The sequence below is a fragment of the Nannobrachium achirus genome, assembly GCF_963921795.1.
Source record: "Nannobrachium achirus genome assembly, chromosome: 18".
Classification (NCBI taxonomy): Eukaryota; Metazoa; Chordata; class Actinopteri; order Myctophiformes; family Myctophidae; genus Nannobrachium; species Nannobrachium achirus.
Window position 1 is genome coordinate 27,939,294 of NC_137825.1, and position 27,523 is coordinate 27,966,816.

At 40.6% G+C, this 27,523-nt stretch overlaps 2 protein-coding genes across 2 annotated transcripts; both read right to left on the reverse strand.

Annotated features, from left to right (window-relative positions):
- Positions 1-2,355: 2,355 nt before the first annotated feature.
- On the reverse strand, positions 2,356-12,550 carry LOC308303331 (ras-related protein Rab-37-like; the record flags this gene model as incomplete). Its single annotated transcript, XM_080747686.1, has 9 exons — positions 2,356-2,461; positions 2,730-2,806; positions 2,996-3,052; positions 3,177-3,242; positions 3,525-3,577; positions 3,712-3,778; positions 4,052-4,093; positions 4,572-4,682; positions 12,389-12,550. The coding sequence occupies 9 exons, from the start codon at positions 12,548-12,550 to the stop codon at positions 2,356-2,358; spliced, it is 741 nt and encodes a 246-aa protein (XP_080603812.1).
- A 7,981-nt stretch (positions 12,551-20,531) lies between these two features.
- On the reverse strand, positions 20,532-26,741 carry LOC308303007 (interferon a3-like; the record flags this gene model as incomplete). Its single annotated transcript, XM_080747326.1, has 4 exons — positions 20,532-20,630; positions 21,563-21,640; positions 22,250-22,399; positions 26,718-26,741. The coding sequence occupies 4 exons, from the start codon at positions 26,739-26,741 to the stop codon at positions 20,532-20,534; spliced, it is 351 nt and encodes a 116-aa protein (XP_080603452.1).
- Positions 26,742-27,523: the final 782 nt, after the last annotated feature.

Genomic DNA, 27,523 nt, shown 5'->3' on the forward strand with positions numbered 1-27,523 from the left:
GTCAACAGGCTATACCATATTTCATGTTAACAGGCAGCCAGGAATTTCACAAGTTGTCTAGAGTATAACCTGATCATGAATCCATTGCACATGATTACACTACACCAAAGCGTTGTAATTTGAAGTGCATTGTCTTTGTAGGCCTAGTGTGAAGTGAGCTGTGGTATTTATTAGTTAATTTTATCAAGCATCTTAACTTAACTTGTCATTATTCCCACCAGTTTGGGAACAAGACAAAGCCAGATGTTGGAGCTCCAGAAAACAAAGTAATACCCAAATCCTCTGTATTCAAAGCCAAATGAAGCACTAAAAAGCAGTTTAGCTCTACAACAGCTAAGCAAATCAGAACAGAGATATCTAGTAACAGATGAGAGGGTTTAAATATGCACTGCATGCACTGAGTCTGCACAGAGATTTTGTACCATGCAATGCAGTAAACACATTTTCAAAATAAGTCTCAGTCAAAACATAGAAATCGGTAGAACTATTGCAAATCATATGCGATGTCATGAAATGACAATGAAACAAGACAGAAATATATAAATTATTGGAATCAAATAAAACATGCATGTCAAAACACCACATCAACGGTTGTCAAAACATTCAACAATGCATTCAAACAGAATCCTCATTGTTAAGTTAACGCTCTGTGTAAAAATGTTTACACTGTGTACTATTTGAAAGAGGCATATATGAGGATATGACATAAAATTGGACACCACAGCCACCATGTAAACCTTTGTACAAGTAGTTCATATTCAATTAGGTGTTACTACATGTATTGCATGTATATGTATTTTCAATCAGTCACTGTGGTTTTTGTCGTTTCATCTTGGTTTATATTTCTAGTTCTAGTTTGACCACATGACCAAAACATCCTGCCGTATTTGTTTTTAAACCCTATTTCATTAAAGCTTGAAAACAAACTCAGAGCCTACAGTCAGAGCTTTGTAGCTTAGCTGGCCAAGCACCATAAACCCATTTGTTTTGCCCACTCAGTGTGACCAATTGTGTCCCTGAGCTTCCTGTGTGTGTGTGTGTGTGTGTGTGTGTGTGTGTGTGTGTGTGTGTGTGTGTGTGTGTGTGTGTGTGTGTGTGTGTGTGTGTGTGTGTGTGTGTGTGTGTGTGTGTGTGTGTGTGTGTGTGTGTGTGTGTGTGCGCGCGCGTGCGTGCGTGCGTGCGTGCGAGCAGCTGCCTGCAGTGCATCAAGAAGAAACAAATGCCAAGTGAACACAACATCTCAGCTCAGATCAGATAGACAGGGGGGGATTCAGTCCATTCACTTGGCACTAAATAATATCCATAACACAGTGTATGGCCTTTGTCTCAATCCAGAGAAGATTCAGTGACACTTGAAGTTTCCCAGTAAAGTTGTAGCAGTCGATTACACTGTTGGCACAGGACCACATTGACATGGAGAGGCGACAGCGTTGGTAGCGCTGTCTAGAGTTCTCGATGAGCCTGAAAATTAAGGCCGGCCCTAAATGGGCCCTAACTGGGCCGGCCCGAGGCCCTACCCGGCCCGACTAGTTAGCATACATTTTAGGCTCGGGGTCGGCTATGGTCGGGTTTGGAAAGAATTTGAGAACTCTATCACAGAGTAATAGTAATAAAATAATAAAAAAATATATATTTTCTTTCCATTTTACCCTAAATGTGGGGTCGGGTTCGGGTATGGTCGGGTTCGGGCAGAATTTGCTAGGGGCCACGGGGGGCCGATGTGGGCGTGTTTCCTCCTCCGCGTCATCAGCGCCCACACCCTAGGTGGGGTTGGCGAAAGGGCCTTTCTGTGTGGAGTTTGCATGTTCTCCCCGTGTCTCCTAGGGTAGATACCCTCACAAAAACATGCAGTAATCCTGGTTTCTATACTGCCTCCCCCTGGCCAGCCGGGGCTCCCCAGGCGTGGCAGAGGGAGAGCAGAAACCAGGATTACAGGTTAGGCAATTGGCACTGGGTGAAAAAATGGGTTACAAAAATCGTGGGATAAAGATTATAATAAAAAAGGACCACATTAACATAGATCTATTCTCAAGATGCAAATGTCTTTACTTCTGCATTCTCTATTAGTTTATGGCACTGATTTGGGGTAACTATACTATTACTCTCCATTGTCCATTCTTGCAAATTGGTTTCTCCTTTCCTTTTTGATTTTTGGGCTTGGTCATCCCAATTTGGGGGCATGGAATGATTTGTGATGAGAATCTCCTGTCTGCTTCTCTCAGTTGCTCACAGTGGGTCTCTCTGAGTCTGTATTCGTCAAAGTTCATTCACACATTCACTTGCCAGTGTTGGCACTGGCAAGCGTAGGAGGAGAGCAGGGGAGGACTCAGAAGAACATCGACAAGGAGAGAGGATTTAGAAATAGCTACAGCAGCCCGAGTTCTCCTTCTGTGCATCAATGAATTCATGGATCTGAAACTTGGGTTCGTTGGGCTGTTGGACCGAACTGTGCTTGAGTTCCCTGCAGGAGAAAGAACAACATAGTACAGGACAAATATTCAATGTGAACAATTTCACAAATGTTTTTTTCTCCATCGCATGAAATCTCTTCGCTAAAAATATATGAGCTACAAGCCCTCTGTGTGTCGCATTGTGGCATGTTGTAAGCTTGTAGATCTGCTATTTTTGGCTAATGGTCCCCCCAGAATATGGATGACAGGGTTCAAGTGGTTAATACTAAAGTGTGTGAATATCACAGAAACATATGTGTGAGAGGACTGCTAACTGACCTTGCCACAGTAGTGAAAACCAGTTCCACATTGGTTCCGGTCTTGGCACTGGTCTCCATGAATCCGACTGAATACTCCTAAACATGCAGAAGGAGAAATCAAATATAGAGCATTGCAGGCTTAAGTCTGGTTTATATCTAGTGCTATGATGGTTTCGCACACCAAAAATAGCCAATCTATAAGCTCACAATGCATTGCAATGTGACACGTTGTGATCTTGTAGATCTGCTTTTTCGGCCCATCCTGGTTTGTAAATATAAACTCACTCTGGCAAGCTTCTCTCCTTCCTCTCTTCGGATCACCCTCTCACCTACCATGTCAGCCTAGCAGAGAGAATTACAATGGATGGATGGAATAAAGTACTATAGTCGGTATGCCCTGCAGGGGCAACCACACTAATAATAATTCAATTGTTGCCACTTGATACATACTGTCTCTCCTCCTCACCTTGTTGCCCAGCAACATGATGACTATATCCCTCTGAGCATACTCATGGATCTCAGTCAACCATGCCTAATGAAAAGAGATAATGAAGGAGAAAGAAAGAAAGAAAGAAAGAAAGAAACAAAGAAACAAAGAAAGAAACAAAGAAAGAAAGAAAGAAAGAATATTTACAGGTAACTTCAGCTTCCTCATTTTCTCAAAGACATGTCATGGCTGAGCCATGTGCCTGAAACCCGATGTATATTACACTGTATGAGGTAAATTCAAATAGCCAATCTACAAGCTTGTGTGAGCTTGTAGATTAGCTATTTATAGCGTACAACAATGTAGTATGAAATAGGCATGACTCACCCTGATATTGTCAAAGGACGATTTGCTGGTGATGTCATACAACAGGAGCAAAGCTTTAGAGGATGAACAATACAAAATGAAGGTATTAATACCGTAAATTACTGCAATCAAACATTACATTATTATTTAAAGAAATCTCCCTGGATAAAAGTACAGTTGTTTGTGAGTGATGGTCTAATCTCCTCACCCTGTGCGTCCCTGTAATAGGCATGTGTCACACTTCTGAACCTTTCTTGGCCTGCTGTGTCCCAAATCTGTAAAGACAGTGAGGACAACATCTAAATAATTATACACATGCCAATGTTTAGATAACATACTGTACTTAATACCGTATTTTGAGTGTACAGTAGCTGTTCTACAAGATCACAAGGTGCCGAATTGCGACGCGTTGTGAGCTTGTATAGCTGCTATTTTGGAAAACAAATGTGTAGCTCTAGTACAAAACCAGTACAAAAGCCAGTGCTTGACAAATAGGCCACTGTTTCAGAAATCCACCAAGTATCCATAAAAGGAAGTGATTTACTGACCTGTAGTTTGACCTTTACATTGTCCACAGTCACCACTTTATTCTGAGGGAGGCAGTGAACAGGAAAATTGGGACAGGTGTTAGAATGATTATTAGAGGCTACGGCAGAATGACAATTGAGTGATGCAATTATCTATAGAGACGGACAAATTCCAATTTATTTGTACCTACATCAATACTTGTACACCAACAGAGACACATATTGTCACTGTCGGGCAGAAAACATGTATGTCCAAAGCTGTTACATGTCAGGAAATGAAAAAAGAACCTGTGTTCCAATGGAGCCAATGCAGTTACTGTTTGGTCAGCAGCACTCGTTAATATTTTCCATTGGTTAAGTATTTACAAAACCCACAGACAGACTTTACCAATTTCCATCTGGAGTCCCCATTTGTGGCATGTCAAAGTGCGAGGCGTTGTGTGCTTGTAGATCGTCTATTTTCTCTAGTTTTAAACTTTGGACTTTTGGACAGGATTTCTGCCCGACAACGGCGATGTAGAAAGAAATACCACATACACACCGTGAAGCCGATTCCTACGGTGGCTGAAAAGGAGCCTGGGATGAACTTGCCCTGGTCAAACTGCACCAACAGAGACGTCTTTCCCACTCCACTGTCACCAACCAGGATAGTCTGTCACAAATAGGGATGGGACAATATGGAAATGTCATGTCACGATAATTGTGATTTACGATATTATCGCAATAATAAAAATATCCCCAACATCCATTATCCTGGGGCGGAACATTTGCCAAGAAATTGCAGATCAACAAGCTCAGCAGGATATTCTGTCACAAACACACACGCACGCACTCACGCACACGCACACAATACACAAAAAAAAAGGAAAAGCTCTTGACAAAGTAACACTGACAGAGTGCGATTCACAGCAAGTTCAAGGACACAACCTTCATGCTATGAATAAAACACAGCATGAAAGAAAGTGCCGCTTGTCATCAAGGCCACTGGTAAGCACCTTCCCTATTGAACCATATGCACATCAACGGATTGGATGGATGGACGGACGGATGGATAGATGGATGGACGGACGGATGGACAGATGGTTGGACAGACACATGGGTGGACTGAGAGATAGACACACGTACAGAGGAATGGGCAGACAGACATACGAATGGACAGGCTGACATGGATTAGTGTTTCTGAATACTGGATACTGCCATTGGAACAGCTTTTCCAAAAACACCAGATTTGCAATGCTTTCTTTGATCTCAGCATTTCAGAAACTCCATTCATGCAAGAAGAAAGGTATTCAGAGCTGTAATAAATTGCGTTTTTTTAATACTTATGCAGTCAGGCTGTTATGAGATCACGGATTAATGCTGAAAGATGAGAGCTGAGCCTTCATAATCACCATCTGAAGTTGCATTACCATATTAACTTTATCAGGGATTTCCTAAGCAACAGCCATAAGCGTTCTGAACGAGGGCGACCACTAAGGGAATATAAAGTCACATAAAGTGGAGAACAGTATTCCATTGAGAGCTCTATATATTTGGTTACGAAAGTCAATAAAATGCTCAAAGCTTTCTGGAAACCAGCCTATAACATACTGTACATGATAGACTGTTAAGATGCCCTTGGTGTTATCTTATCTGGAGCAATTTGTAAAGGAAAGAAATAGTTATAATCCTGTAAACAGTGTAGGTTTGAAGTCCAATATCAACATTTCAGTTGATCCATGAGCCAACTTGTACGCAGCTGTCTCTTTCCCAGCTGACATTAGAGAGAACATGATTACATCATAGTATACAGTATGTTGATACTGGATATAAGGTTGTGGGGGGAGGGGTGAAACCGATGCATAACCCCACACATGCATGTGCACACATCACAAATAAATACTGCCATTACTTCTACACCACTGCGTGCGTATGTGCTTGTGTTTGTGTTAGTTATAGGGATGGAACGATAATCGTTATGATCGTTTATCGTGATAAAGAAACACTCACAATAATCGTATCGTGGAGATTTGAATTTATTGTGAAATTATCCTCCGCCATGCACTGGGATCAATTCACTTTTATTTAAAAAGCTGCATATCTGGTACCATTTAAAGTAAACCCACTAATTGGTAAGACAGACCTGGAAATAACGTAATTGATAGTCTTTTTTTCACTCTCCACCAAATCTCTTAGCCAAGAAATAGCCGATCGAGCTCACAACGTATCATGCCGCGATGCGTTGAGAGCTTGTAGATCTGCAATTTATCCCCAGGATAATGGATGTTGGGGATATTTTGATTATCACGAAAATATCGTAAATCGCAATTTCTTTGGTCACAATAATGGTGACATGACATTTTCATATGGTCCCATCCCTAGTTAGTTACAGTATAGCGAGAAAGAGGTATGATGCTGTTACTGCGGTGACAACGGGCTAGAATGGAAGTGAGCTAAGCTCATAACAACCCCCTGGGGACTGGATCTAATTAGGTGGAAGCACAACAGATGTTTGGGAATTTGACATGGAGTGATATTATGCACGTTTCAGAGACAATGCAAAAAACAGAGCAAGAGAGAGGAGGGGGGGTAAAATCAGTGGTGGAAAGTAACATTTACTCAAGGACTATATTTAAGTATTAGTATATTACTTTTTGAGGTATTTTTACTATTGTAGAAAAATGTGTATTTCCAATTCTCAATACTTTTACCTCTACTCCGCTACATCTCAGAGGAAAATATTTCACTCTACTACATTTATTTAAAAACTTTACTTTTTAGATTTTGATTGTTATTACAAAACATACACTGACCAATGTAGCCTTACATATATACCTACTTCTGCTATTGGGTTAGGGTTAGGGTTAATAGTAGATCTAAAAGCTCACAACGCGTCGCATTGTGATAAAATAAAAAAAATGCAGACTTTTTATTGTAACAGTATTTCTACAATGCAGTAGGCCTATTGATACTCTGTACCTAAAGGGGAAAACCACCCATTTTCAATATTGAACTATGTCATTAAAATACCTTAGAGGAGTGTGGAAATTTAAAAAAAAGTTCCCCCCCTTCTGTGTTGCCTAGAACTGGAGGATTGAATATACTCTAAAGTATATTAATGACATAGTTCAATATTGAAAATGGGCGGTTTTCCCCTTTAAGTAAAAATAATTGAGTACTTTTTCCATCACTGAGTAAAATAGAGAGAGAGAGAGAGAGAGAGAGAGAGAGAGAGAGAGAGAGAGAGAGAGAGAGAGAGAGCATGAAAAGACAGGGAAAGGACAAGAGATCCTTTGATTTGAACGCCCTCCAGAGCTCAGAGGCTCCTCCTTCAGTTGTTGTTGTGATGGAGAGCGAAGCTGTCATAATGATGTCATCAGGTCACAGCATGCTGCCACCAAACCCTAACTCAGTGGTTCTCAACCTGTGGGTCGGGACCCCCAGGGGGTCCCCAATTTTTTTGGGGGGGTCCCCAGATGATTAACTTAATGTGCAGCATTGTTTTCTCACTCAACAGTAAACAAACCAACATAAAGTTTAAGTGTATAGAGGGTATCTGCACATTTCTAAAGTGACAATTTAAGGACTTTTTAATACCTCTAAAATGACAAATTAAACGTTGTCCAAATTGTCAAATATTAGATATGACATTGAGGAAGAGAGACATGGCGGCGAGGGAAGAGACACTGACAGTGAGGAACAGAGAAGAGAGAAAGATTATGTGAGGATAAATTGGTGACTTGCAAGTTGCAACATAACCGTGGGTCCTGAGGTGGCACTGAGCATCAATACCCAGGGGGCAAAGGAAGGTGTGCTGCATTTGCCCCGACATAAAAGGTTGTCCACCAGAAATATTATCTATGACCCAGTAGGATCACAACCTATATGGACAACCCGGTCAATTTGTACGGCAAAGTTCCAATATGGCCGCCTCAATATTAGCCCCTATTAGTTTTAATGGGGGGTGAATAGGGAAAAATTTTAAACTGAGGGATATTTCCACGAAACTTCACAGGTTGATCAATGGTATACATATGAACATTTTTTGTATTGCAAGTTTCCATGAAATCCAATATGGCCGCCACAATATGGCCGCCATAATGTAAGGACCCAGAAAATAGGTTTTGCCTCTAACTTCTGAACCAGATGAGCTAGAAACGCAAACTTGGTGTCTATTTCATGGTGTCTGACCATGGGAGACTCAATGGAATAGCTAATTTTATTATTGGGTGTGTCTGGACCTTTATTGTGCATATTTGCAAGATGGTGGACTCCCAAAATAGAGCTTTAACATAATTTCTACCATGATTGTTGACTGCTTTTGCAAATACAAGCAATATGAATCCATTTGCTAAGATTTATGGCACAGAAGGGACTTATACCTGTATTATTCTTGAGTTTGCATGTTGTCAAAATGGCTGTAAACGAGATATTATATTTCCTGTCCGATTCTACTGTATGTAGTTGTATCAATGACTTCAGATAAAATCAGAGACCAAAACAATGTATCTTAGAAATTATATTTTTATTAAAAAAATTAATAAAAAAAGAGAGAGATTATCTCAATGAAATGAATGCAACTGCCTTTTTGGGTCTTTCACACATAGACATGCACATGCTTTCCAACAACTTCAGCTTCAGGGAAATTATAATGAACACATGATTAAAACAGGCTGCATTATAATGCAAATAATTGCTAGTCACTATCACTGTCATGTGTACCTATCCTGCTGCATCTTGTCTCCAGTCCTTGGCAACGACACCCCAAGTAGCATGCAATTCCCTTCTTCGCACATGAACAGTTTTTCTGGCAGCCTTTGATACAGCTACATGATATTGCCTTGTCCATTGATATAGGCCAGGCTGGCTCTGTAGATGGACAGGGGACTGCCTTCCCATGGCGGCAGCATGATATAGGCATCTATATCATGCTGCCACCCACCTCCTAGACCTTCCAGAGCTGTGGGTGAGAACAGAGCAGGATGCATATCTTCCTATCCATCACATGGTCTCAGCCCTTGGACTCGCACAGTGTCGTGCCCTGCCCTTTATTCACAGCCTGAGTGGCAGAGATACCACCAGCTATCCCTTTTTCACTGGAAAGAAGGCATGGTTCAAGACCAGCATGGGTCTAGATCTCCCTGCACTTCAGGAGTTTAGTGAAAATTCCTCTTATTCCCTCTCAGAGGATGTCAAGAATCAGGCTAGAGACCTCACAATAGCTGTATATGCATCAAAAGCTGACCATTCGGAGGACTTTGACCTGGCAAAGCTGAGAGTGTACAAGTTCCTAAATAACCGATCAACCCTGTTGAAGCTGCTGCCACCTACAGAAAATGCCTTTGGCCTGCACCTGAAAAGAGCTGCTCTTGCAGCCATAATAGATAAAACTGCACACATCGCGAAGCCAGACATCCCTTGCTTCACTGAATATGGATGGTCTCTCAGTGATGGGAAGGCAGTCCCCTGTCCATCTACAGAGCCAGCCTGGCCTATATCAATGGACAAGGCAATATCATGTAGCTGTATCAAAGGCTGCCAGAAAAACTGTTCATGTGCCATCCATCCATCCATCCATCTTCAACCGCTTATCCGGAATCGGGTCGCGGGGGTAACGGTTCCAACTGAGACTTCCAGATTTCCTTATCCTGCGTAACTTCCTCCACTCCCTCTGGGAGTATACCGAGGCGTTCCCAGGCCAGTCTGGAGATATAATCCTTCCATCTGGTCTTAGGTCTGCCACGGGGTCTCCTCCCAGTGGGACGTGCATCGAGGACCTTCCTAGGAAGGCGCTCGGGGGGCATCCGTACTAGATGCCCGAACCACCTAAGCTGACTCCTTTCCAAGTGAAGGAGCAGCGGTTCTACTCCAAGTCTCTCTCGGGTGATTGAACTTCATGTGCGAAGAAGGGAATTGCATGCTACTTGGGGTGTTGTTGCCAAGGACTGGAGACAAGATGCAGCAGGATAGGTACACATGACAGTGATAGTGACTAGCAATTATTTGCATTATAATGCAGCCTGTTTTAATCATGTGTTCATTATAATTTCCCTGAAGCTGAAGTTGTTGGAAAGCATATGTGTGAAAGACCCAAAAAGGCAGTTGCATTCATTTCATTGAGATAATCTCTCTCTTTTTTTATTAATTTTTTAAATAAAAAACATAATTTCTAAGATACATTGTTTTGGTCTCTGATTTTATCTGAAGTCATTGCTACAACTACATACAGTAGAATCGGACAGGAAATATAATATCTCGTTTACAGCCATTTTGACAACATGCAAACTCGAGAATAATACAGGTATAAGTCCCTTCTGTGCCATAAATCTTAGCAAATGGATTCATATTGCTTGTATTTGCAAAAGCAGTCAACAATCATGGTAGAAATTATGTTAAAGCTCTATTTTGGGAATCCACCATCTTGCAAATATGCACAATAAAGGTCCAGACACACCCAATAATAAAATTAGCTATTCCATTGAGTCTCCCATGGTCAGACACCATGAAATAGACACCAAGTTTGCGTTTCTAGCTCATCTGGTTCAGAAGTTAGAGGCAAAACCTATTTTCTGGGTCCTTACATTATGGCGGCCATATTGTGGCGGCCATATTGGATTTCATGGAAACTTGCAATACAAAAAATGTTCATATGTATACCATTGATCAACCTGTGAAGTCTCGTGGAAATATCCCTCAGTTTAAAATTTGTCCCTATTCACCCCCCATTAAAACTAATAGGGGCTAATATTGAGGCGGCCATATTGGAACTTTGCCGTACAAATTGACCGGGTTGTCCATATAGGTTGTGATCCTACTGGGTCATAGATAATATTTCTGGTGGACAACCTTTTATGTCGGGGCAAATGCAGGTTTCCTAAAAAAAGTCTGGTTGCCCCCTGGGTACAAGCTAGTAATGTTGGGGTCATCATGCACTAACTGTGTGTGTGTGTGTGTGTGTGTGTGTGTGTGTGTGTGTGTGTGTGTGTGTGTGTGTGTGTGTGTGTGTGTGTGTGTGTGTGTGTGTGTGTGTGTGTGTGTGTGAAAAAAAGAAAGCGAGTCAGGTGGAGAGAGAAGAGGTATTATGAGTGAAATGGAAGGGGTGGGTAGGGGGACAGCAGAGAGACAGACGGTCAAAATGGACTGAAAAGTTTGATGCTCTGCTGTGAAGGAAACATTCAATTGGACAGGTTTTCTTGTACATATTATCTCAACCTACCGTATGAGAAATAATACCAGTAAGACTCCCTAATCGGGAGATAAGCAACTGTCAGGTTGCATACACAAACTTTAGAAGGCAATGGTAGCCAATCAGGAGGGAATATGGTAAATGGGACAGATCCATGTTGATGACATGACTTTAGAGTTACTGTGTACCGGTTTGCGTGATTTTAGGGAAAATCTGTAGGAGCAGTGGCCAAAAATGTGTTTTGCAAGAATGGGCCTCATGGTGGCGCTAGAAGAGGGGCGTGTGAGAAGGTGGAGGTTGTGGTTTGGCAACCAAGGAGTGTGTGTGCAAAGTTTGGCATGGATAGGTCCAATGGTGGCGGAGATATGAGATTAATAGTAAATGTTGCCCTCTATAAAACAGGTGTTTTATAGAGGGCAACATATGTCTGTGTGCCTGTCTTACAACCAGACACACATATAAACACAATTATGGTGTCCTAGTACTACAATTAATGACAATTAACCACTTAAACCCTATATTCTCAGTTGACGGGGGTCCCCCAGAGCTCTATGCTAGGTCCACCATAATTTCCATCAACACCAAATCTTTCTTTCCCCAAAATATCCGAGCTACAAGCTCTTGTGAGCTTGTAGCAAGCTGTGAGTTTGTAGATCTGGTCTGATCCCCCTGGACCCCCCCCCCCCAAACGTCAACTATTTCCAACTCACAATACACTATCCAAACATTATCCAAGGTGGATACTATAGTAGTAGCTCTTGGAGATAAAATCAATATAGAGTGCAGTCAGTGCACTACTCCAGTGACGCGCATCTAACGTGTGACTGTGAGGAGCTGAGGGAATGGAGAAATGATGTAGGCCATTACAGACCAGTGACAAAATATAATGAGCCACAAGCCCAGATTGATTTAACTGCCTCTGTCAGACTGAGCCAACTGAACCGAACCTCAGCTTGGGGAGAGACTGATATGAGTAATGTGAGCTGCTGCTTCAGCAGTCCTAAAACTGCAAAACTGTCCACTCAAGCATCAGGATTGATGGTGTTGTTCTGCCTGATATACGAAAACATTCCTGAATGAAACCGACCAACTCAATTGCAGCACCATGGAGTGAGCATTTTGACTGACATAAATTATGAATTTCAAGTTGTCCAATTATATAGACAAGATCGCCATTCTATTTCACACAGTACCTTGTGCATTAAATCCTCGTCGTATGCAGGAGCAACGGGGGTCTTCGGGCTCTCAGTGGTCGTGGTGGTCTCAGATCCGTATAAAGTGCTATCGGGATGGATCTCGGGGTAAGCCGTGGTATAGTTCGCCGAGATCGGCTCCATAGATTCCATCCGCTCCATTGTCCTCCCGTCTCCACGTTTTTAAAGGAAGAGCCAGAGGAAATGCATTAATATAGCTACCACCATTCCACGCCAACTCTCCTACTCTGTCCCTCCCCCACTCTCTGTCTCTGTCTGTCTGTCTGTCTGTCTGTCTGTCTGTCTGTCTGTCTGTCTGTCTGTCTGTCTGTCTGTCTCTCTCTCTCTGCGTTTACTTGAGTTGGAGCTCCTCAGCCAACCGGCTTTGAGCACTACAATAGAGCCTCCCAAGTGCTGCTATAGAGTGAATCACCAGCCGTAGGCTCTGTGCCTACAGTCGTGACCAAAACATGTCATACTAAATCAGTACCACGGAGAGCTCCGGCTCGCGTGTGTATGTGTGTGCGTGTTAGTGTGTGGGAGGGGGGTATTAAGTCCCGCCCCCAGCCCCGCCAAAACAGCTGGAGCCTGGGACTGGTCAGTGGACAGTGGTCACTAGACCTATTCATCGCTTTGAATGTGAATGTGGTGTTGTGATGGGCATGAGTACAGCCAGTTATTGAAGATTTGAGATACCTCCTCGTCTGATTGGATGTGCATGTTAATGTCACGCTGTCATTGGCTGCACCCATGTGTAGGCTACTGCACTAGTCTAGAAGGCAGAAGACACATTTCACATGTGCAAATTCAGGGACAAATATACCACTGTATATTTTAGTAACAACTAAAGGGGATTATATTATTTTATCATTACTATATTATTATGTCATATTAAAGTCTTACAAGGTGTGTAATTACCACTGTAATGTGTAAGTTACAGTGTTCTCAAAAGTGTGGTTTCAGATCCTTGAGGGGGTTAAGTGGTCCCCTGCAGCTAAATTTGTTAACCACTTTAACCCTATTAAAAAAGAAATTAATATTTCTTGAAACATTTCAGTTTTTTTTTATATATATTTTTCTTTGAGAAGCACTGGTAACTGATTGTGGAAACTGTCTGCAAATCAATGATAACATAGAGGAATCCTTGATGAGGACTATTGATGTGTAATCCATACAGTTTAGTTTTTCACCCGGTGTCAATTATCTAATGTAATCCTGGGCGCTACAATCCCTCTGCCAACCTGGGGAGACAACGGACTGAACTCATGCTTCCTTCTTTGCATGAGGAGTCCAAGCAGCTTTTTTTCACCTGACGGGGGAGTTTCCTCTGTTGAACATAGCGCGTTCAACAGTTCCTTCCCCCTCCATCTGGTGCCCCGGCTGGCCAGGGGGAGGCAGTATAGAGACCAGGATTACTGCATGTTTGGGGGGGAGGGGGGGGCTTTTATGCCTTTATTGATAGTACAGACTGACAGGAAATGGGGGGAGAGATGGGAAGTGACACGCGGCAAAGGTCGTCCGGATAGGGAATCGAACCGGCGACACCGCCAGGCATCCATGCCTATGTAGCAATGCCTAAATGGCATGCGCCTGGACCAGTAGGCCATGCAGCGTGCGCCCCCACAAGACGTTTTCTATAAAGCTGTGCAAACTGGAGTGTCTCTGGAGTGGGTGCGGTTGACTCGGAGGCTGTGAGGCCTCTGAGGGAGGGCTGTGTGCAGGGCTCAGCTCTAAGGGGCCTGAAAAACGTTGAAGACCCCTGGTTTACACCATAAGTTCAATCATTATATATCCAACAATCAGCCAGGATTGTGACATCCAATACGTCATAAAAATGGTAAGACGGAATTCATTTCCCAGTGGATTCCTCGTGACTTGCGTCAATGCAACCACACTTGCATTTTCCCAGAATTGCACCTTACTAGTTAGTGTGGTTGCCCAACAGGGCAACACATTATAGTCCTGGGGAAACTTTATCTATTACTAGGGTAACCTTTCCGGGAAACTTAATGGATTACAGGGTAACCTTTCCGCTGCCATTGGAAATGGCAGGGATAGGGAATCAATAGGGAATCAATGGGAGTGGGAATCAGTAGGGATTCAATGGGAGTGGGAATCAATAGGGAATCAATTGGTCGAGCTTCACATGACAGTTAGCTTACTGTAGAATATAGTCAGCAACCGTCAGCAACCACACTCGCAATTTCCAATTGCATCTTTCTAGTTGTATTTTTGTCATGGTTTCATATTTGGTTTAACTCTAAAGAGATCTTTCAAAGGGTCTCCATGTGAGGTAATAGACCTCCAACTTTTAGGCTTTCTCTAAAGTAGGTTGGTCAAATTGGTTTACCCTATTTGCAGACTGCATGATGTAAAGGGGAACTAAGCAGCTGGGACCACCCACCACTGAAGGCACCACTTCTCTCCACATTCATAAGGACTGTGAAGAGGATTTCTATTCTTCATACTTTTACCTGAGAACAGCTATACCTCTGTTTTATTTTCGTCATGTACTGGTTTCAGGTTGGATGCTGTGGATACATACTCGCCTTGGCCAGTTTCTCAGGTAAGTTTTATCGCACTAAATTAATTTTGATTAGTGTCTGAAGAACGGAGCACATTAGGCTACATTAAGTGCATTATATTAGTATCAAAATCATATATTATTTATTTAATCATTTCAATAATCAATTATCATAGTGCTCCTGCTTACTTTGTCTAATCTTTAAAAATGTATTTTGACCACATATAGTTAACTAAATGCAACTGTTTTGCATTTTACTTTAGTCACAACACCAGCACTTCCCGGCCATCTGTCACCAAAATGAGGAAGTCTCATTTTGCACAAAAGAAAAAAGCAAAATAAGCTATATACTATGACTAAAGGTTCATTCATCAGTAAATCCTTTTTATTATAAATTACATTTATACTATTTATACTGTATGTCTGCATTTATGTTTGTATGACATTCTGTTGTATGATGATGACTGAAACTCTGTTTAGTGACTTGATTAAAATCATTGTAGCAGAGCAGCCAGAGGTTTCCTCTTGTCATTATAATTTCTTATGATTACACATTATGAATGTTACATAAGTAACTTAGCATTCTCTCCTAACTGGGGATCCATTCTTCATTCTTTCTCTGTCAATTGGACAGTGGACTGTGACTATAAATATGTGATGGCCGTCGTTGCCCCTCAGTTTTGCCTTGTGCCCCTCAAAGAAATGGCATGCCCTAAGGCCACTGTGGCCTTAATGCCCCAGCTGACTGTAGGCCTACCACTTTCTCCTCTGTCTCTTTCTTGTCAATATGTAGACACCAGTGTCTCTTACTTGTCATGTAGACAACAATGTCTTTTGTTGAAATTCTCAGCTACAGTATATCTTCATCCATGCCTTACCCCTTATTGCTATAAACTTCTTTGCCTTTGTTTTACTATTTTGAAACACATTTGAGAACCACTGGCCACTGGTGCCAGTACACCCAGAAATGTCATGGCAAAGAAACATACCAAAAAATATCTTCCAAGCCAATGAATGATTTAATTTTAACTTAAGAGTTTAAGAGCTACGTTTCTCAAATGCCCTTTGACATTAACACTCTAATAAAGAACCGGGTTTTTTACGCAAATGGATAATGACCGGTAGATGACGTCAATATGACAATTCTTCTCTAATTGTCTTTAGTGCTTTGAAAGGTTTAAAGCCATCACTTAGGAAAAAATAGAAAGTGAAGAAGGTAAGAAATTAGACAAAAGTTCAGAGATGGCCATGGAAATAATACACTTGACTTTTAAAGCAATTTTTGAAAATGGGTTATAAATTGCTCCATCTACGCCTTCTCTCTCAGCTTTCCTACTTACTGGGATGAGGACTAACCACTTTCCCTCTTTAAAAACACACGTGTTCTCCATCATGTCTACTTGACTAGTATAAATTTAGTATTTTATTCATATCATAGTATGGTATTATTAATAAAGAACCGGGTTTTTTACGCAAATGGATAATGACCGGTAGATGACGTCAATATGACAATTCTTCTCTAATTGTCTTTAGTGCTTTGAAAGGTTTAAAGCCATCACTTAGGAAAAAATAGAAAGTGAAGAAGGTAAGAAATTAGACAAAAGTTCAGAGATGGCCATGGAAATAATACACTTGACTTTTAAAGCAATTTTTGAAAATGGGTTATAAATTGCTCCATCTACGCCTTCTCTCTCAGCTTTCCTACTTACTGGGATGAGGACTAACCACTTTCCCTCTTTAAAAACACACGTGTTCTCCATCATGTCTACTTGACTAGTATAAATTTAGTATTTTATTCATATCATAGTATGGTATTATTGACCACTCCTTTTGTATGTCCGTGGCAAAAATATATTTTGAGGAAAATGCCCATCACAAGCCCAGGGGTTGATGACCCCTGACAAATGCAGTAAGTTTGATTTGTGCAGGGCTGAGGTTTCTTTCACTGCAGATAATCTACATTTCAAAATCATCCTTAACCCCTAAATTCAATGAATTCTTTCAATGGTCTAAACCTTTTTATTTATTTTATTTGATGGCCTTCCTGCCCTAGCATTTGGCCTTTGTGCCTTCAAAAAACTGACAACACCAAAGGCCAATTGGCCTTGCCCCTAAAACAACGAAATTCTAGGCCTGGTGTTAACATAATGTAATAGTTCACTGTTTCCCAAACAGTGGGTCCTGACCCATATGTGAGTCACGGACCATGTGGGTCATGACTCGAGTAAAAATCCTATTTTCTTTTCCTACATCAAAAAATAAATAAAAAATATATATATATGTATATATATATATATATATATATATATATATACAGTATATATATATATGCATTGTGTGCTTGCAAATTTGCTATTTTCACTATTTTGGGTCACGGGGCAAACACCTAATCCCTCTTTTGGGTCTTGACCTAAAAAATGTAAACCACCGCAAATAGTTGATAGAGAGAGTTGTGACATGTGACTAGCTCTAAAAGCTGTGACCTCCTACTGTCCCAGCAGAGGCCCTGAATCCAGACCTACAGGTCAGCCAGAAGCCACGCTTCTATGGGGTGAAAACCAGCCGAAACGTGGTCATCCATTGCTCGTGCCGGGACCACAGCCTGCCAGTCCAGTGGTACAAAGCCTCTCGTTACGACATGGCACCCGCAGAGAGGCAAGTGTTGACCGGACAGAGGGTCAGTATAATGGGAAGGACCCCCAACAGGGCCGCCTCCATCACCCTGCAAAATGTGGACATAGAGGACAGTGGAGTGTATTTCTGTAAAATGAACAACACATGGGGACCAGGAACTGAGCTACAAGTCTTCAGTGAGTAGCTATATGGGAGAAAGGGCTCAGTAATGTTATTGTAAGGAATGTGCAATATCTGTTGCTCAACAAAGATTTGAGTTGGGTTGTTGGTGAATTCAGTTATCAGTATATATGTCACACAGACAGACTCTCTCTCTCTCTCTCTCTCTCTCTCTCTCTCTCTCTCTCTCTCTCTCTCTCTCTCTCTCTCTCTCTCTCTCTCTCTGGCACACTCATAGGACGCATTAACATTGACAATGCAGTCTACAGGAGTAAGATGAAAGATGGTCTTATCTTCATTCAGGGTCTGATGTTGGCTATGTGTATTGCTGCTGCACTGATCCACAACCATCTGTTGGTGAGTAGAGTGCAGGACACATTCAAGAAGAGTTGTCCATTTATCAAAATGACTTGAGTGTAAATCCATGTGGCTATGACCTGGGTGGTTGAATTCAAAAGGATTAACATGTGCAGACACATACTTTATTTTATGTTGAACAATGTGTTTTTCTCTTACAGGTGAAAAAACAGGAAGCCATTTATGAGGAGCCTGAAATTGATCACATCTATGAGGTTTGTAAGAGTTGGTAGACTTTGCCATTATGATATTTTATAGATCATGAAAAATGTAATGTAACTGTGTGTTTACCCATCTATTCAAAAATGAACTTGACACTTCTGCTAAATTGACTTACAAACAGGAAACATGGTTTGTTCCCACGCAGCTGTGTTCATGCACTCATACACACACACACACACACACACACACACACACACACACACACACACACACACACACACACACACACACACACACACACACACACACACACACACACACACACACACACACACACACACACAACTCAATCCAGTGAGCACGATTGTCCATGTTTGTCTGTCTGGCGTTGCCTCAGCTCATTCGGTTTCATTTGAATGATAGCGATGATTGTTTTTTTCCATTATTATTTATAAAAGTAATTATTTGTTAGTGGCTGCTTAAGACGAGGGGCAGGGCCATCTTGTGACCACAGACCGAGACAGCGTTCAAATTTGTCCTCTCCTTCCTGTCTCTTTCCGGGAGCAGGGCCTGGCGATAGAGACATGCGGAGGAGACATTTACCAGGACATCTCTGTGTACACTGAACCTGAGGGAGCGGAGGCCCCATGGGAAAGGGACTGAGATCACTTCTCTAGAGAGCCATACACAGACCACCTGGCTTACTGAGTGCACTGCTCACTGATCCCGCACACATAGCAAAGTCTCAGTGTGAATTTAGACTCTGAGAATGTAAGAATTGTCCCATTTGGGTCTTGGCTAAAAAAATGTACCATTGTAATATGATTTACAAATGGTATTACAAAATGGATCCTCACTATAGAGGGTATGCGCGTGACATACCCGGAAGTTATGCGGGAACGCAAAGTCCTATCTGATTGCATTAAACAACGTTAAACTCAATTTGCCACTTGATTTGCCAGTCGATTTGCCATTCACTTTATGCATGCGTCCTATACTATATAATATAATGCACAACAAAACTAATAGTTTATGCCAAATTATAACCTTTTGTAATGCACACTGCATGTAACAGAGTATATGGTGTTTGTCATCATGACAGATCTACACTTTTGTGTGGTCAGCTAGAGTGATCAGAGAAGCACAGTGGTTAAGAAGTCACAACCATTTCTATCTTGCACCTGCACTTGATAGTGGAACAACCTATTCAGGTCACAGGTGGACAGGAGTTTAAGCCTGAAAAAGACGTTGAGAACTTGAAGTGTAATAGACAGGGACCAGGGAGTTGACAGTCGCAGTTTGATTAATGAGTACGGCGTAAAAATACATATTTTTGCATTCATTGATTCTGGCATGGATAAGTGTACAATTCATATATGAATGGAATACACTGGGGTCCTTATCTTCCTGACGTAATAACAGATATTGGATTGGAGTAGATTGGAGTAGATATCCAGCAGTATTTCCTTGACTTATTATAAATATTATATCATGTCCTCAGTATTCAGACTCAGGACATTATGAGAAGGTATAGAACATGGGTATACCGAGGTGCTAGAGTCATGTTGTTGCTGTATGTATGCAGTTGCTTTGCTCCGTGGACCTGCACTGGATTTAACCTGTATCGCTTAAACTGCAATAAAACCTTGGATATAATGATCTCTGTATTTATTTAATTCCAGGTTTTTACATAATATGAGTACTATGTGAAATTGTACACGTGCATCACACAGACAATAAGAGAACCTCCTGATACTTGATCATACTGCGATTATCTGACAATGTTATGTAATAAAATAAATGCCACCCAATTCTGCTATGACAATTAGTTGCATTAATTCCGCCACTCTGTAAGTGCAATAGTGCATGCATACAACATTACAACATACATGCCTTTTAGGTTGATGGAATGTTGCCAACATTCTGCCTCTTACACAACCATGGGTAGGCAATCCGACCTGGCGAGCTATACACTCCATTGAGTATCCCTTTCTCACATGATAGATGTTTACCGGTATTTAATATAAAAAGGAATAGTAACAATCACTGATTTTTCATCTTTTAATTGCTGTAACAGGTTCAAATAAATAGCATATGTAAATAAACATACATGTTTTGTGGCATCTGTATATTGAATTGCAATAAATAAATAACAAGTACAATAAATTATGTTTGCAATTATCTACCTTAATTCACCAAATAAATAATACATGGACCAATAAATAAATAAATATAAAAATAAATGAATTGGATAATAAATCAAATTCAAGAGAAATGCAAAGGTTGAGTGTCAAACAATGTGAGCTTTCAGTTTGTGTTGAATGTGGAAGAAGCCAGCAGGTCAAGTCTCAGCAGGTGATTTCTGATCTCCTTCCTGATCAGCTCCCAGGCCTCAGCGCTGTGACCCTGCACACAGGAAACAGTGTTGAGCAGTCAGGTAAATGACTCCCAAATTAGTAACGTATTTGGCTGTGTGGACCCCAACATTTTTGTGCCAGGGACCCCTATACAAGATTTCTACTGTTAAAATTACTTTTTGAAAATAGCAGATCTACAAGCTCACAACGTGTTGCCTGTTGCATTGCAACACGTTGTGAGCTCGTAGATTGTCTATTTTGTCTAAATACTGTATATTTAACAGTATGTCTTTTTCTAATAAATCTTTTTAGAAGGCGCTTTTAAAATCGGCCTCGGTTAACCCATTCAGGCAGGGAACAAATGATTTGTGTGTAATACAGTACATGTACAGTAATAGCAACATATTTGTTTTTGACATTTTTGAATAATATTTGACGTTTTTCAGAAAACATATGTCAGGCCTAAATGTCAACGCCTATATCAGGGGTCTTCAACGTTTTCAGGCCAAGGACCCCTTAGTTGAGAGAGAGATGAAGCAGGGACCCCCACAACCTTCTCATAGATTCCATATAGTTTCAATGTTTGACAGCACAATCAGTGTATTTTGGATTCATGTCAATTTGTGTTTTCAGATATTTAACCACTTGAACCGTCCACACTTAATAAACTTGACCTTTCACTCTGTACTTAGTCTGCTCTTTTTCCCCTCTACACCAAAGCTTTTTGCTGAAAATAGCCGATCTACAAGCGCGTTGTGAGCTTGTAGATCTGCTATTTTTGGCTTAAGTTCTGAGAATATGGACACTAGGGTTAATATAAAAAAATGGAGAAAAAAACTTTCTATCACTCAATGATTTGGAGGACCCCCTGTAGTGACTCTGAGGACCACCTAGGGGTCCCGGACCCCCTGTTGAAGACCCCTGGCCTACATTAATAAACCTCAATCAGAAGAGCTCAAACAGAGGTTAGATTATTCTCACCATGTGTTCCAGGACATGGTGTGACAGCCTCTTGAAGTACAAGTGCAGCTTCCTGCTCTTTTTCTTCCGATTCACCACCTGAGACAGAATAATAAGACCATAATTGGTCATCTCACTGATCCAACGCTTAATTAGTTCTTCAACAATACACTTAGTCTTTGGCAGGAAGCCAGAGGCCATAACATAATTGTGATATAATATTCTATTTTACATCTCTGCAGGCAGTGGTGTAAAGTAAGTAAGTACATTTACTTAAGTACTGTATTACTTTACTTGAGTATCTCCAATTTCCAATACTTTTATTTCTACTCTATAATATGTTAAAACATACATAAACCACTTTATCCCTATTTCATACCTATGCTATTTAAAAATAGCCGATCTATCGCAACGCGCTGTGAGCTTGTGGATCTGCTATTTTCAAACATTTTGTACTTTTACTTTTAGTACTTTAAATAAATTGTGATGCCAAGAATGGAGCGGGGTTTTTTTTGCCAGTAGAGGATTTCTGCAAAAAAAAAAAACGCTCCATTCTCATTGAAATGCATTGGCGGATTCCACTCTAGGTATTTTGGTCAGTATTGATACTTTTACTTAAGTAAAAAATGTGAGTACTTTTCCCACCACTGTCTGCAGGATTTCACAAAACACAAGAAAAATACAATTTTAGTTAACATCAATGCTTACACAGGAGCGTAGGCCCTCGCCCTGCTGGACTAAGACATTAACAAAGTCCTCCACTCTGCTGTCGTCCCACGACACAGAGTCCATGTCCTCCTCAAATAGCTCAGCCATCTCCTCTATGGTCTGCACAATGAAGGCAAGCTTGTCCTCCGGCTGTGAACAGAAAGAAACGGCTGAAAAACCACTACAGTAGAGCTAGGCCAATATTATTACATTATGAGAACATAATACCAATATTTTATTCTATATAGGAGGTAGCAATGCAGTGACAAACTAATAGTGTAATACTTTGTAGATTTGATTGATTAAACACTTAACACATGTTAACACCTCAATAAATACTACTGCATTACATATATGTAAGTACATAAATGTAATGCAGGCAGCAGTAGTTATTACTCCTCAAGTAATGGTTAGTTATTCTTGGGGGTTGATCAATTAAATAGAAAGAATGCAATTCTGGGAAATTGCTTGCAATTTTATAATCTGTGCTGGTACATTCTTTTAGTTATTCTACATACTGTTCTGCCGCTATGTTCTAATATTAAGCACTGCTGCTCTACACCGCCCTCTGTAGGCCACACCACTGTTAGGCTGCTATATTCTGCTAATTCATAACAATATACATATTTATATATATAAACAAAATTGATGATTTCAACGCACAAATTAGAGCAGACAATGACACAATTTTGGGGGGATTTCGAGACAAAAGATTGGGGGTGCAAGGCTCAGCAAACTTAGTATCTCAAAAATGAAGCAGCACAAATTATACAATTATATAATTGTATAATTATATATGTATAATTATACAATTATACAATTCAGCACTAAAGAATTACACCACTTTTATGTATGTTTTCATCATATGGGGTGATGGAGAATTGGAGATGTGCACGTTTCCCATATGAAGAATTGAAAATACATTTTATGACTCAGTGAGAACTATAACTGTAGTCTACAACTGTCCTGTGCTTTTCGTCTGCGAAATGCTAAAAATACAGTAGTCAATCAATCAATCAGAACTTACCGATGCTTGTAATGCATGAGTGTACATGCCATGTGGGAAGGGAACTGCAGCAGAATCCTCCTCTGTAAAAGCTCCACCCTACGTTTGACACAAAAATTAAGCATCCATTATGACAGTGCGAGATGTCAAAAGTTTAAAAACATGTTTCATTCATGATCCTATATAAGGCCACTTACCAGCCTAGCCAGCAAAAGCAAGGAGTTATCACTATATTGTCTGAATTTATGATCCATCCATCTGCAACTTAGCGACAACCCATGCCTGAATGAATTTAGACACAAGCAAAAGAAGAATATCTTTGTGAACATGTTGAATGGCAGTTTTTTTTCCTTTTTAACTAATAGACAGATTACTAGGTTTTCGGAGACCAGTATACCATTATTAGCCATGTCTCTGTTGAATTTATAGTTGAACAAATCGAATAAGGCTCACCTGTTTCACTTTCCGGACCTGACAGCAGTTGTAAACAGTTCAGAAAGCTGCGTCCACTGGTCCGATAGCTTGGAAAGTACAGCTGATAAACATTCTTAATTAGCTCTATGGCCCTCATTACCAAATGTGTTTTCATAATTAATCTAAATGGAGAATTAACTTAGCTGTCAAACTTTCTATAGCCTACCCTCCAATCTCTTCTCCTTAACTTCATTGTCTCAAAGCAGCCTGTAAACTGACTCCTCCTGCCTTCTGTTCACGAGGCTACAAAACCAGGGGTCTTCAACGTTTTCAGGCCAGGGACCCTCACACTGATGGGGAGATGGAGCAGGGACCCCCTACCTCGTAAGGTGGGGGTGGGGCTACAACATATATTGTATATGCATGTATACAATTGTGTATAAACATACCTTGTTATTGTACATTCAACACTATTAAAACAATAGATTAATATATAGATTAATAATCATGTTTTCTTTATTAAATTTAAAGACAAATTACATTTCTTTCCTCTTTTTTTAATAAAAATACATAATATAAAAATAGCCTATATATAACGTTTTTTTTCTCTCCAACAATTTCGGGGACCCCCTGCAGTATCCCCGATGACACCCTAGGGGTCACGGAAGACCCCTGCCCTAAACGCACTGGTACCTCGGAATATTGAAATATGCCGGACTTTGAAATGTGAGACATAAAGTGAGCTTCATTTCCCAAGTTTGTAGCTCATAGTTGTTTGCTTTATAGATAAGGCTATTCAGCGCCCAAGGACTAATGATTGAACTCATAACCCCATGTTGTAAAACAGGGGTCTTCAACGTTTATAATAGCCAAGATGAAGCAAGGGCCCAAAATATATGCAATTCTGTTGCAGATTAAAGGGCCATTCGCACACACCATAACAAAAACTGTGGTCAAATGGATAACTTCACACCGACTATAGGCCTATAAAAAACACAAATGAATAGTTATAGTGCCCAGAGTGAATGGTACTTTTCATCATAGATGGCTTCAGACTTGACACAAGCTGGCAGAGCGCTAAAGTGTAAATAAAATATAATTTGTCATAATTATTTGACACACTGGGAACCCCAACCTGACAATTGGAAATGAATTACATTTGCTACACAGTAGCAATTCTAGGACCCCCTATGGTCCCAGACCACCTGTTGACTCCTGTAGTAAACCCACACATATCCATACCATGCAGGGTATCTGCTTGTGTTGCTAATGTTTAATATAAATACAGTAATTTTTGCAACAACAAACATTTTACACCATACAGTACATAATCTCACAGACCTACATTCATTATGAAAGCAATTACAATTTCCATTAGAAGCTGCCATTCGCCATTAGTAAATGCATCAAGCACAGATGATGAAACCATGTGAATGTGGACTTTGGACACTTCTGGTGCGATGACGATTTCAAATCGAAGTGAAAGCGAAAAGTAGCTCCAGTATAATGAGCAGCAGGTATAGGCTATACAGTGCGTGGGAAATAAATGACGACCAAACACTGAAATAGAAAAGGACATTGTTCTGCTTTCAACTGAGGAACATTGTTTAAATGTTCAGAAAGGGTCAGAAAAATAAAACGGCATCACACTTTTTCTGCAGTCATTACAAAAAATAAATAACAGAAACAGTAGGTACTCGTGGGTTTAAAAAAAAATACATTTATTTCAAACTCCATAAAAACAAAATAGTATAAAATAAAAAGTATAAAAACAATGTTGGAGAAGTAAAACATGAAGCTGCTGAGAGACAGAGAGACAGCGTCGAAAGAACACTGGAGCGAAGGGAAAAGGAGCTGTGTGTTCGTGGACAGATGTTGGCTGACAACATCACAAGAGCTGAGAATTTGCTAAAGAACTAACCACGTAGAACCCTACTTCCCCGACCTGTCTGAAATAGGTATGGTCCACCGAGACCCCTGCCAAATCAGACCCCTGACTGAGTCCCTGGAACAACCACGTACAACAGACCAGTATATATATTTTTTATTGTATATTTTAACTTGTGTAAATAAAAGTTGTATATCTTTTACATTTTTAATGAAATGACATGTTGTTCATGATGCTCCTGGTTGCAGATACTGAGTGTCTGTCGAGTTCATCCTTCCTTTCTTGGTTAGTTCTCGCTGCAAGGAAAGAAAAATCATTATAAAAACCTTTCACATACAAGAGGCACTAACAGTCTTCTTTAGACAAGACAACAGTCTTCTTTAGACAAGACATTGATTAGACCAGTGTTTCTCAAAGAGGATTCCAGGGACTCTGTGGGTTCCTTTAGGGGGGTCTAAATGGACCCATACAACCTGTAACTCTGACCGTGTACAAATGGAACCATTTTGTACCATTTGTAAACAGTCAGAGAGTTAAAGGAGTAGTTCACCCCCAAAATGACTTTTTTTCTATTGATTAGTCACGCCATGGAGACTAGAGTTCAATAATTCTTTTTGGTTTCTGTCACATTCCTAAGACAAAAATGTGATAACAATAAATTTACCCCCATTCATTCCGGATGGTGACCCGTTTCGAAACGGGTCACCATCCGGAATCAATGGGGGTAAATTTACTCGAATCAAATTTTTGTCTTAGGAATGTGACAAAAACCAAAAAATATTATTGAACTCTACTCTCCATGGCATGACTAATCAATAGAAAAAAAGTCATTTTGGGGGTGAACTACTCCTTTAAGGCCTGTCTATACTTCGACTGAAAGGTTCGGTGAGTTGTGTTTTCCGACGTGGACATTTACGAACTCTCATTTGGTCTAATCGAAATCTTCGGTTTCGGTCGAAGTATGGACAGGGGAGACCTTGAAATTTTAAAGTTTGAGAAACACTGGATTAGACCGATTTTAGACGTCTAATAGACATATAACTATTGCTCACTGGGAATAAAGCATGCAAAATAATGTAGGCTAGCGACAACCGTTTTTCTATAATGCAGTATTGAATTTGAGTACTTTTTCCACCACTGTAGGCAAATTCTTTCCTTACCTGTGGTGTAGTAGATTCAGTCATTATGGCAACAATTCAATCCATGGAACATCAATGTCGTTTCCTGGCGCGCCGCAGCCTAGCCCCATATAGAACCTCACCCTCCGCTGGCGATCTGTTGTTAGCTCCGAGGTGAGGTCCTATGGACCTATCTGCCCGCTGTTGATGACTTCCTCCACCGCAGAAGGGGATAACCCTTGATACAGACAGAATACGTCATCAATGTATCTATACCACTTCAGTATTTTGGGCAAGTGTGCATTATATGAATATGGACGTTGGAGCTCAACCAGCGAGAGCCCTCTGACTCCCTCTTATAACTCCAGTAGAGACGTCCGAATATTAGCGACCTCTACCGGTGTTATGATTTATGGCTACTCCTAAGAGACTTAAGTTGGACAGAGTTTTTTTTTTTTTTTGCAATTTAGTTTTACATAAATATAGCATCAGATGGCCGCTGATTGTAGTAATCAGGGGATATCTTAAAAAGTCCTGGAATAAATTCCTTACCAAAACATTGCTTCACCAATGTGTTTTAAAGGTGTCTAGTAACACATCTCACAAAGACTGAAATTCAGTTTCCCTAGGAAAATCTTTGACAGCTAGGGTAATTCTGGGTCTCATTCACTCACTATACTATAGGGGGAAAAAATCACTCCCCAAAAATATGCTTTAAGTGGGATGTGAGGGGTCTAACTAGGTGTTTTTAATTATTCTGAATCCATTGCAAGCATTTGTTTTGCACAAAAGAACATTCATTGGGCTAAAAACAGCCCATAAAATGATGGTTTAGTGATGAGTCATCA